This window comes from Bubalus bubalis, chromosome 4 (genome assembly GCF_019923935.1).
Source record: "Bubalus bubalis isolate 160015118507 breed Murrah chromosome 4, NDDB_SH_1, whole genome shotgun sequence".
NCBI classification, from domain to species: Eukaryota; Metazoa; Chordata; class Mammalia; order Artiodactyla; family Bovidae; genus Bubalus; species Bubalus bubalis.
The window spans coordinates 3,103,033-3,115,146 of NC_059160.1; the positions used below are offsets into that span (position 1 = coordinate 3,103,033).

Sequence of the window (12,114 nt, forward strand, 5' to 3'; positions counted from 1 at the left end):
GAGGTCCCGGCTCACCAAGACCCTGCAGCCCCACCCGAGTGGCCAGCATGCAGTCCCTGCCCTGCCTGGGGGCCCAGTGCTCCCTGGAGGGCCTCCCGGGACCCAAGTGCAGGACGGTGGTCCTGGGAGGGGGACACGCAGGGCAGGGCAGGGACCCCAGCTGAGAGGGAGGCCTTTCTGGGTGCCGTTATCTCAAGCCCAGAGGTGACTCAGGCCACACGATAAACTGTCCCTAAAAGCAGCCAACCAAACAGAACCATGAGTCACCGTCCTCCAAGGGGATGTGAGCAGGACTTTGGGGGACCCCTCCCCAGCCTGCCCGCCCCCGTTCACGCGCCAAGGATGGGCCCAGTGCCAGCTCCAGGCAGGGGACGCCTGGGCCAGGAGAGCCCAGCCCGCAGCCAGGCCTGGGGGTCGTGCCTGGAGAGGGGGTGTGACTTCCCGGGGTGGGGGTGGGGCCTGAGCTAAGCGGGTGGGCTGGGCCAGGCCAGGGGCCGGGTCACTTCAGGACCCCGACCTTGGCCCTGGGGCAGTCTCTCCACACCTGTGCCCCCCTCCCTGTCCTGCTACGACCCTCACAGCGGGGGACGTCGGCATCTGCACCCACCAGAAACTTCAGGGACGCCCCCAACCATCAGAACCCCTAGCCCACAGCTCCACACCCAGCTCAGCCCAGCGAGCCAGGCTCCACAGGCCTCCGCCTTCCCCACCAAGCCCCTTCCCAGCCTCCGAGGGGCCTCTCTGGGTACCCCTGTGGCCCTGCCAGGCCACCACCCAGTTCCACCCCATCTCCCGTCTCCCCGCCACCCTCGACTCCAAGCCCAGCCTTGTTCTCTTGGGAACTCAACCTACGACCAGGCGGTTTGAAATGCGGGCAGGGGCCGGTCCTGCACGCTGCACACCTCCCCACCCAGGATTAAACGCTAATGCTCCCCACCACTGCCCCTCCCACCTCCCTGGAGGTACTGAACAGCCCACCCGGCCACTCAGGGCAAAACTGACCCCTGCCCCACCCCAGCCCACCCTCAGCGATGCTTTGCAAACCCACCTGGACCTGAGCACACCCCAGACTCACTTCACCCCAGCCCAGGGACGTCCTTGACGTGCTCAAAACTCACCTGATTACTGTGCCCCCTCCAGCCCCAGCTCGAGTCCCTACACCCGACACAGGACCTGAGGCTGCCTGTCCACAGCCTCGCCCCAACGCCGGATCCCACCCCGAGTCTTGCCTGCCCCCATCACACCCCTGTACCCTTTGACCTGTTCCCCCCCAACCCCAGGAGCCCAGGAGCGCTCACAGAGAACCATGGTAGACACCCAAGTTCCACGGGCCTGGGGTCCACCAGCCCCGCCCACCGAGCCAGCAGTGGACGGGCTGGATTCGAGAAACCAAAATCTCATCTCTCTAGGTTGGATGGACTCCGTGTCTCCCAAATGCAAAGGTTTGGATGAAAAGCCACTGGGGGAGGGGTGGAGGGAGGTGAGGGCACGAACTGCCCGCCCGAGGGCTGCGGCGGGGGGCGTTGGGGGGGGTGCATCCTGGGGGCGCAGGTAGGGGTTGGGGGTGTGTGTCCTGGGGGCGCAGGTAGGGGTCAGGGGGTCGGGGGGGCACGTCCTGGGGGTGCAGGTGGGGGTCAGGGGGTGGGGATGCGTCCTGGGGCACAGGTGGGGGTCAGGGGGTGCGTCCTGGGGGCACAGCTGGGGGTTGGGGGGGTGCATCCTGGGGGCACAGGTGGGGGTCGGGAGGGGCGTGTCCTGGGGGCACAGGTGGGGGTCGGGGGGTGGGGGGGCGCGTCCTGGGGCGCAGGGCCCTGGCTCCCGCACAGGTCAGAGGGCCGGGCACCAGCAGCTCCTTACCCAGGGCCAGCCCCACCAGGCGGAAGGGGAAGAAGCAGGAGGCGAGGAAGGCGGCCCACAGCGCCACGTACAGCTTCTGGGTGGTCTCGGGCTGGACCCACATGAACAGGCTGGAGGGAGAGGGCAGGCTCAGAGTGCGTGGGCGGACCCCGGCGGGGCGGGCCCCAGGCGCACGACTTACTTCTTGATCTTTTCCAGGATGTCTGCCATCTTGCCAAAGAGGTTCTGTGTGAAAATGGAGCTGCGGTCATGACAGAGACCCCAGGGCCACACGGTGACGCTGGAGACACCCAGAGACCATGGCCAGAGGTGCCGCGGGCCCCGTGCTCCTGCCCAGCTGTGCCCAGGCCCAAGCCCAGTGACAGGGAGCACCTTGCTCAAGACGAGGGACCAGGCTCCGTGCCCTCCCGGGAGCTCGCCCCGGGCGCCGGTCAGGAGGGGCTCCTCCCACTGGGGCGCTGGAGTTCCGGGGCCCCCCACCCCCGAGTCCAGCAGCATGTACCTGGGCTTTCTGGGCGACGTCCAGCACAAGCTGGAACTTCTCAGACACAGTCAGGTCTTCCTTCGGAGGCTCCTTCAGTCAAAGGAGAAAGAGAATTTCCACTGAAATTTAACAGTTCAGAGAAATTACCGACGTTAAACAGGATGAGGCCTCCCAGCCCGGGGACCGGGGTCTCTGCTGCCCCAACAGAGGGATGGGCGTCCCTGGGGGGCCCAGCCTGAGGGGGCAGCATGGGCAGCCATTCCCGCTGACGCCCCTGTGGAGCCCGAGAGACAGCGGGCAGCCCCCCACCTGACTGCTGCCCAAACAGGCTGCCTTCAGAGGGGTACCCGTGATCATAGAGGCCCCGGCCCAGCCCCGACTTCACAGGCACAGGGACCAAGGCCCCAGCGGGAACGCCTGACCTTGTCCAGCTGGCGTGAGTTCACTCAGCAAGAACCTCCCAAGGACCTCCGGGTGCCATGGCCAAAGGGTGCGGGCCCACCTCCCCCAACCTGCCCCCCACCTGACCCACCTAAGGGGCCCTGCAGACCCACCGTGTCCTGCACCCTGCCCTGGTCCGTGCTCAACCCCCAGGGGCTGCTCAAACACCCCACGATGCCCGTCGAGGCACCGTGGCTTTCCCCCAGCCCATGCCCGACGGTTCTGCCCCTCGGGCCAGGGTCCCCCGCGGAGCAGGTGGGCAAACTGCCTGCAGAACGCCAGGGGGCAAGCGCGTGTGCATCTGCAGACCTGACGTCTGTCACGGCTGCTGCAGCCCCAGAAGAGTCACAGCGTAAATGAGTGGGTGTGACAGAAATCAATAAAACTTTATTTACAAGAGCAAGCAACGGGCCACAGGGAGCTCTGCTGACCCCGCTCTGCACGTCTACTACTCCAGCCCATGCATCACCCACCTCCCTCCTAGGGACGGGGGTGGGGAGCAGCTCCTGGGGCCCCCTCACTGCCTCCCCTCTAAGTCACGTCCCAGCTGAGGAAGGGCAGGGTAGGCCAGGGCGACCTGCTTCCCATGCGGCCAAGCCCAGGCCAGTGAGGGGCGTGAGGGGCATCAGCTGGGGAGGGCCTCAGGTGGGGGTGGCCGGCCATCCCCTCTCTGACCACTCCCCGCTGGACAGGGCTTCCTACCAGTGCCCACGCAGGCAACCCTGGGGGCCTCAGGGGACCCACACCCTCCCGCACAGCCTGACCCCATGACGGAGCCCCTCCCGGGACTTACCACCACTTCGGACACTTCAGGCACGATGCTCCACTGTATCCTCCAGCCCCTGGCGAACGGAAGACCAAACACCCTTACCAGAGCATCGTCTGCAGGCGGTGGGCACCCAGGGACGATGTCACATCACCAGCCCTGTGCTCCCAACCAGGAGGCGTCCCCTGAAATGCTGGCCGTGGGAACAGGAGCCTCCGAAACACCCAGCCATCTGCCCAGACCCACCAGGCCCCTCCTGGGCTCAAGAGCAGATGACCCGGGCCGCTCCCACCAACCCCGCCCTGGGAGCCCTCCTGGGTGGGGGACATGTGTACAAGCACCCAGAGGGGAGGGGCCTCAAAGAATAAGTCGGGCAACAGCAGCAAGGGCTTCAGGAACCACGCCAGTCTGGGCACAGAGAACCCTTCCGTAAGCATTTAAAGGTTTGCTTTTTCACCAGGAAACACTTTCCAGTGAAGCAACTTAGGCCAGCAGAGAAGCACCTAGAAACACTGGTGTGTAAGTGAACTCCTGAATGGCTGAGAAAAAATGCGGGAGGCAGGGCCTACTCTCAGGCCTGACGTGAAACTGGGCTTCATTCACTCTCTGGGGCGACCTCAGGGCCACACAGACCCGGGAAGGCCGGCTTCCAATGCAGCCCCCCACCCCAGCCTCGAGAGGAAAGGGGGCGCTCAGAAGGCGGGCAGGCCCTGGGCTCGAGGGTCGCGGAGTCCCGGCGCCTCTGCAGCGCGAGCTGGGACCCTGAGAACGTAGCCTCTGCAGTTCCGCCAACCCCCGCACTGGGACATCACTGCTTGGGGGGGTACTTTCCTGCCTAAAAGCGGTGCAATCAGAGGAGGGACCAGAGTCACCCCAAAGCTGGCGCCCACTGGCCACCCACAGCAAAGAGCTGCTGGGGTTTGGTCTGCAGCAAACCCTCCTGCAGGAGTCCAGGGACTGCAGAGAGTGCGTATGAGTGTGAGTCCCTCAGTCGTGTCCAACTCTTTGTGACCCCATGGACTGTGGCCCGCCAGGCTCCTCCATCCGTGGGATTCTCCAGGCAAGAACACTGCAGTGGGTTGTCATGCCCTCCTCCAGGGGATCTTCCTGACCCAGAGATCCAACCCGGGTCCTCCCGCGTTGGAGATAGATTCTTTACTAAATGAGTCACCAGGAAAGCTAGAACAAGCTACCAAAACACCCGCGTGTGACACAGGGCCAGCTGCACACGTGAGGCGGGAGATGGGGCAGCCTTGCACACGAGACACCCAGGCACACCTACCTGGCTATGAGGTAATTGAGGGACAACCTCAGGATCGCGAGGAACAAGAACATGGGGATGGCCCAGCCGTGCCACACAGCGTTCATGTACACCTGCGGGAGCGGGAGGAGCAGACGGGGCGGTCAGGTGACCGGCCAGGCTCCACCTGCGGGAGCGGGAGCAGACGGGGCGGCCGGGTGACCGGCCAGGCTCCTCCCCGAAGCCGCCTGAAAGCCGGCCACGGGTTCAGCCCGAGACCCCTCCCTCCCCAAAAACACTGCCGTGGGGGTGTTTCTGGGCATAGGGAGCCCACGGGCCAGCCCCAGGCTGCACCCAACAGCAACTCTCTAGTCCTGACGACCCCACAGAGCTGCCTGGCACAGCAGGCTGGGTCCCTCTGGGAAACCTTGGGGTGGGGTGCACGCCCCCCAACCCCAAGGGGAGGACAGCTACCCTACCCTCAGGGGGCACAGCCCCCACCCCTAGGGGAGCACACCCTGCACCCCTCGGAGAGTACACATCCCACCCTGTGGGGAGCACAATCCCCACCCATCAGGGAGCACACCCCCCAACTCCATAGGGAGCACAGTCCCTACCCTGCCGGGAGCACATCCCCCACTCCATGGGGAGTACACAGCCCCACCCCACAGGGAGCACTCACGGTGAAGGCAATGGCAGACGTGTAGACAGAATACCAGTCGGATAAGGCAGAGAGGTTCTTCACAAAGCTGGTGACGGGCTTGGCACCACGCTCTGGGGACAAATCAGACCACGCGGTCAGGTCAGCGCTCGCCCAGCCCTCAGACACACCTGGTGGTCCGGCTGCTGCACCAGCTAGGCAGGGGATGGGGGGACGGGGAGGGATAGGGGGCACCAAAAGGAGCCGGGCTAACCACAGCCGTCACGGCCCCGGTGGCCTGACCCCGGGCTGCTCTGTAGTGTCCCTGTCCTCTGCCCCGGCCACGTGTGGACGGGGTTTTGCTCCCATACCACAGGCCCTGACAAGCATCTGCTGGGGGTCCCAGGCCTGGAGGGAAACCCTGCTTCGGGCCCTGGGCCAGGGGCAGAGAGACAGACGGCATGGCCTGGGACATACCTCCCACGGCCTGAGGAAGAGGGTGGGAAAGTCTTGAAAACTGTTCTTGTGGAAGGAAGCCCAGCCCAGTGCCGGGGTGGCCCCGCCCCACACGCAGCCCAGCCCCAACAGTGAATGCACACAGCAGAGACAGAGCAGATACTTACTAAGTCCACGCTGGGTACTTACTGAGCCTCCTCATGTTCTCGGTCAGCCTAAGAGGGATGGAGGGAAGGGGTGAGCACCAGCACCCAGGCCCCGGCCCTGCGGCGCTCCACGGGCACTGGGGGAGACCCTGGGATGCAGGAGCCGCAGGCCAGGCCCCCAGGGGGCGCTCAGGGGGTGGGGCAGGCCCCGTCTCCCGCCCCGGCACCCCCCACCCCAGTCTCAGCCGGGCCTGGCCTGCGGGCACTCGTGTGGTCCCCGGGGCCCACCGTCACCACGTGGGGCCTGTCACAAAGCCCGAGAATGGCCACGGGGGTGGGGAACACAGCTGTGCGGCCGCCCCAGGGAGGACCTTCCCTCCTGCATGGCCGTGAACTGGGTCCCGTGGGCCCCTGGGTGGTCCAGCTGTACCCCACCGCCCCAACCTCCGCCAGGGCCCCACCTCCGGGCACTAAGGGGCTCCTCGGTCTCCACGGTGCTCTCCTCGGGCTGGAACCGGAAGTCCTCCACGTACTCCCCGAACTTCTCATAGAACCACTTCTGGACCCGGGGGCACAGCCCCTGGCTCCGCCGTTCTGCAGGATGGCGGCAGGTCTCAGTGAGGGGCTCAGAGAGAACTGGGGCGGGGGGCTCGGTGGGGGGTGCTCCCGGTGGGGCTGCTGGGGGCACGTCCAGGGCAGAACCTGGAGGGGCTCCGTGTCCTGAAGACCACCCGGACCGCATCCACTCACGGTGCACTCCAGCCAGCCACGCGGACACTGGGGGTCCCCTGCATTCTGCACGCCGACCCCCAGCTTGTCGGAGGCTGTCCCCAGGGCAGGCGTATCCAGGCAGGCGCTCAGCCCACTGAGGGGCCTGTGCTGACCTACCCCCAACCTGTACTGGCCACACTGGTTTGTCTGGGAAGGGGCCAGGTGGGCACTCGCCCCCAGACACCCCGAGCCTGAGGACCAGCCAGTGCGGGCGCGTGTCGGGGGCGGTGCTCTGGTGCAGGGAGTGCAGACCAGGGAGCAAAGTAGTCTCTGCCTTCGGAAAGCCACCCCGTCAGAAAACCAGCCCAAATCCCAGGGATGAGTCTGTCCCTTCAGGGGGCGGGACATGGAGTGGCCTGCAGGGGGCGCCATGCCCCCCCAGTCAGAGGGGGACGCAGGGCGCGCAGGCAGCCACGTGTCAGCTCGAAGGGACCGTGGCCTGGGGCCGACCCGAGGACGGTGCAGGGGCCACCAGACCACGGCCATCAGCGTGGACCTTGGCTTAAGGGTGGGCTGTGGGGGCAGGGGGCCCTGGAGAGACCCCCCCCCATGCGCCTGTGCGGGAAGCCCATCAACCGCCACGCACTGCGAGGGCCTTGTAGGGAGGGGGTCTCCTGCACTTCTGGCCTGGAACCTGGGCCTCTGGTCATGAACCGTGAGGACCCAAGGAGACTATGACCCAGGGGACACCCAGCCAGCCTGGCACCACGTCCAGCAGCAGGGCCCTGGGGAAGGGGCAGCTCCCTCTCTGAAAGGCAGGCACAGGGCCCCTGCACAGGGCAGGAGGAGGGCCGGGACCCACTCTGGCCCCCGAACTCAGCCCCCACCCAGAGGTCACCTGAGAGGCCTCCCCTCTCGGATGGCAGTCTCCGCATCTTTACCCCGCACAGGGCTCAACTGAGGGTCCCTCCGGGGTGGCTCTCTGAACCCGGGCACGGCTTCCCATCAACAGTCAGCCTGCGAGGGTCCTGGGTCCGAGGCCACGCAGGCCAGGGACCACTGCGGACCAGGCCCCTCCAGAGCCAGGCGGAAGCCCGGTTCCCTCCCACACCATCCTCTCAGTGACAGCTCCAGAAAGGGCCCAGTGTGGATGGAGACGAGGAACGCAAGCCCTGGGTGGGAAGAAACGGCACTGGAAGGTTCTGTGTCCTGACCCAGGGCGGGGGGCTGCAGCCCGCCGCCCACAGCCGCCCCCAGCGCCCAGCCTCCGGTAAGGGGGCCCAGCCAGGGCCACGCGGCCAGAGTGACCACATGGGGAGGAGGGCGGGGCAGGCAGAGCAGCTGCCCTGTGTCTGTGCAAAAATAAGTCCAGTTCCGATGGGACGACTCGAACCTGGTAGAGAGACCCCCCAGTGGGCAATAGGGACCCCGACGGGAGGGGGTCCTGCGGGTAAGCAGGTGCCCCCAGGCACAGAGCCACCACCCCCAGGCCTACCTGCTCCGTTATTGACCTGGGCCTGTCCTTTCGGGGGCTGCTGAGCTGGTGCCTCCTCGGCTCTTAAAGCGGGTGAGGAAGGGGTGGGGGGTGGAAAAGCAAGAGATCTCTGTTAGTTCAAGACACGGCCTGAGTCCAGGCTCAGCAAAGCCACGCCCAACACGCCGGTGCCCAGTCCCGTCCACCCGGCTCCTTCTGGGGTCCTGACTGCCCCACTCAGACGTGGGCTGAGGGCAGCGGGGCAAGCACAGAGCTGCATCCCTGACGGGCACACAGTCTGCAAACGTAGAACTCTTTCTTTCCTATTAACTTTGACTCATTTGTTTATTTACTGTTAAGCTTGGAATAAGGGCTTCCCTGGTGGCTCAGAGGTTAAAGCGTCTGCCTGCAATGCAGGAGACCTGGGTTCAATCCCTGGGTCAGGAAGATCTCCTGGAGAAGGAAACGGCAACCCACTCCAGTATTCTTGCCTGGAGAATCCCATGGACAGAGGAGCCTGGTGGTCTACAGTCCACGGGGTCACAAAGAGTTGGACACGACTGAGTGACTTAACTAACTAAGCTTGGAATAAACAACTCTTATACCAAGTACTGGGTCTTCCCTGATAGCTCAGTTGGTAAAGAATCTGCCTGCGATGCAGGATACCCTGGTTCGATTCCTGGGTGGGGAAGATCCACTGGAGAAGGGATAGACTACCCACTCCAGTATTCGTGGGCTTCCCTTGTGACTCAGCTGATAAAGAATCCGCCCGCAATGTGGGAGACCTGGGTTCAATTCCTGGGTTGGGAAGATCCTCCGGAGAAGGGAAAGGCTCCCCACTCCAGTATTCTTGGGATTCCCTTATGACTCAGCCTGCAACGTAGGTAAAGAACCCGCCCGCAATGCAGGAGACCTGGGTTCTATCCCTGCGTCAGGAAGATCCCCTGGAGAAGAGAACAGTTACCCACTCCAGGATTCTGGCCTAGAGAATTCCATGGACTGTACAGTCCATGGGGTCGCCAAGAGTCGGACTGAGTGACTTTCACTTTCATACTGATTCCTGGGCCCAGTGAAAAGGTACTTATCAACATACACACTACAAGCACCATGCAAGGCCACAGGCTGGGTGACCCCTGGCCGGCAGGCTCCGCCCAGGTCCCAGCTTGGTCCGTGCTGAGCTCCCTGCCCCCGCAGTCTATCTTGCCGCACCTGACCACAGCAGTCCCCGGCCTTGGCGCCTCCCCGGGGCTCCCGTCCACCTGCCGGCTCCCGACCACAGACCTGACTTTCAGCTGCAGGCCCCGAAGGTCAGGCCCCCACCTCTCAGGCAGTGCCCTGTCCCTCAGGCAGCCCACCTGCCCCTCTCGCCCTGCAGCGGGCTTCTGACTCTGCTGCTATGCTTCACAGTCCAGCAGAGAGCCCAGGACGTGGGGAAACTGGCAACGCAGGCAGACCTCGGTGGGAGTGGGGGGCGGGGGCTCCCCCAGGACAGACCGTGGGGCCCAGAGACCCTCAGCAGGTGCACAAGCTCTGCATCCTGGTCTGTTCACACGACCGAGCTGTTTCTAACATTCACTTTATCTGCGTGGCTGCACCGGGTCTTCGCCGCGACGTGCAAGTCCAGCTGCAGCATCCAGGCCCTCGTTCCGACCAGAGATGGAGCCTGGGCCCCGCACCGGCCACCAGGCGTCTCCCCTGCACAGCGTGATCTTACAACAGGGAAGAACCTTGTGCGTTTGGTCACAAGTTAATCACTAAAAGGATGTGGCCTATAAGCTTTAATTACACATAATAGCCCATCTCTGGGAACCATGCCTCACAGGAAATGAGCATTAGGCTAAAATACTTTTGTTTAGGTCACAGGAACCCTCCGGACCAGGCCCACCTGTGAATGACTGCTGCTGCTGCTAAGTCGCTTCAGTCGTGTCTGACTCTGTGGCCCCATAGACGGCAGCCCACCAGGCTCCCCCGTCCCTGGGATTCTCCAGGCAAGAACACTGGGGTGGGTTGCCATTTCCTTCTCCAATGCATGAAAGTGAAAAGTGAAAGTGAAGTCGCTCAGTCGTGTCCGATTCCTAGTGACCCCATGGGCTGCAGCCCACCAGGCTCCTCCATCCATGGGATTCTCCAGGCAAGAGTACTGGAGTGGGGTGCCATTGCCTTCTCCGGTGAATGACTCCAGGAGGCAGAAATTCACATACCCGCTCCTGAAGCTGCAGGAACCAGGAAGTGTCTGACTTAGGTCCCTCCCCTTTTAGTATAAAAGGGGCCTGAATTCTAACTCAGGCAAGGTGGGTCCTTGGGGGCACATGCCCACCCCTTCTCAGTCTGCTGGCTTTCAGGATAAAGTCATTATTTCTGCCCCAACAACCTGTCTCTCGATTACTGGCCTGTCGTGCAGTGAGCAGGACAAGCTCGGACTCGGGAACAACCCCAGTCCAGCATCTCTGGGAACCGACCAGGTCTGCAGGTCCGTAACTGCAAGCCGTCATGGCCACGCGGTGCCAGAGCAGGACGCACAGTGGACCGGCTGGACCAGAGGGCAGGGCGAGCAGGGGCCACAGATGCAGCCTCGTGAAGGGACGGACAGGGAGCCAGCAGACAGAGGCGGGCCCAGAGAAAGGAGCCGCGGTCAAGGAAGAGGGAGCGAGGCCTCCATGCCCACCCCTCCCAGTGGCCAGGCTGCCCAGAAGACCTTCCATGCCCAGGGCTCCTGACAAACAGGGCTTTATTGGGAACGGAGTGGGGCCAGGGCGCGCAGGGACTCCATTCCCACCCTGCTCCCTCTGTTCCCAGGCACGGGCCTGGGCCTTTGCCAGGATGGTCTTTGAACTGGCTAGGGGGTCCCAGACACGAGCGTGCACCCAGGAAGCGCTGACGGCGGGCTCCCGGGGAAGGCCGGGCCCAGGCAGTCAGCTGGGTACATGCAGGCGCAGAGACACTCAGCGCCAAGCTGCAGCTGGGCTCGGGTTCTGGGTGGCCGCAGCCGGGCCCGGGGTCTCCGTCCGATGATACTGACCCCACAAAGTCACCCACTGAAACCAACAGGCAGGGGCCGAGCTCGCGGGGGCAGATGTGTGGGAGCCCACAGCACCCCTCCAGAAGCTGGGGCAGGACACCTGGCCGCCCCGCGATGGAGGGAGCCTGTGGGAGGAGGAGACGGTCCACGGCAGGCGGGCCCTGAGGTCACGGCAGGCGCGGGCGTGTGCCACGGGCACTGATGCCTGTAGGGAGGTGTCCAAGGGGGCAACAGGGGCAGCGGGCGGCGGCGGGGGGGGGCGTGGGACAGCACCAAGGCAGGTGGCAGGGCCGCAGGTCACGGGAGAGATGGAAAGCCGAGACCGGGGGACGCAGGGAACCAGGGGGCTCCGTGAGCTGCTCTGCAGCCCTGCTCCTCCGGGGCCCCCAGGGCTCAGCTGTGACTCCTCTCCCTCCCCTCAGTGCGGAAAAGGAACACCCGCGCCCCTTTCCAAACGAAGGCCCCAGGGCACAGGAGGGCAGCCGCCTTCCTAAGACCACGGCTCGCCACGGGCACAGGCAGGACACAACCCAGGACTTCGGGGCCGGGCCCGCCGGCTCCACCCACCCCAGGCCCTTGTGGCATCCTTGAGGAGGCCTTGGAGGGGCACCACCACTCAGCAGGGGCCTCACTGAGGACCCCTGCCTGGGGCAGTGGTACACACAGCCCCAGAGTGGGGAGGGCGACTTGCCACGAGTGCTCCGTGAGAACAGAGGCTGGGGCAGGGGGCCCACAGGCCTCCCGGGAGGGCTGAGACCCCACCTGGAGGGGGAGACGGGGACAGCAGAGGCCACAGCGCACTGGGGGCTGGCCGCCAGCATCTGAGCAGGGCCTTGGCTTGGGGACCCTGACTGCCAAGGGGCAGCGTTACCTGGCTCCG

The 12,114-nt window shown here is 64.8% G+C and overlaps 1 protein-coding gene across 5 annotated transcripts in view; it reads right to left on the bottom strand.

Annotated features, from left to right (window-relative positions):
• Nucleotides 1–12,114, bottom strand: part of GRAMD4 (GRAM domain containing 4) — a 66,921-nt gene that overhangs the window by 5,649 nt on the left and 49,158 nt on the right. For all 5 annotated transcript variants that reach the window (XM_045165220.1, XM_045165221.1, XM_045165219.1 and 2 more), the window contains 9 exons: nt 8,237–8,298; nt 6,492–6,624; nt 6,074–6,099; nt 5,471–5,562; nt 4,831–4,922; nt 3,576–3,624; nt 2,360–2,431; nt 2,039–2,082; nt 1,858–1,967 (listed from right to left, as the gene is read on the bottom strand). In XM_045165220.1, the coding sequence (XP_045021155.1) occupies nt 1,858–1,967; nt 2,039–2,082; nt 2,360–2,431; nt 3,576–3,624; nt 4,831–4,922; nt 5,471–5,562; nt 6,074–6,099; nt 6,492–6,624; nt 8,237–8,298 (680 nt within the window). The remainder of the gene's footprint in view (nt 1–1,857; nt 1,968–2,038; nt 2,083–2,359; nt 2,432–3,575; nt 3,625–4,830; nt 4,923–5,470; nt 5,563–6,073; nt 6,100–6,491; nt 6,625–8,236; nt 8,299–12,114) is intronic.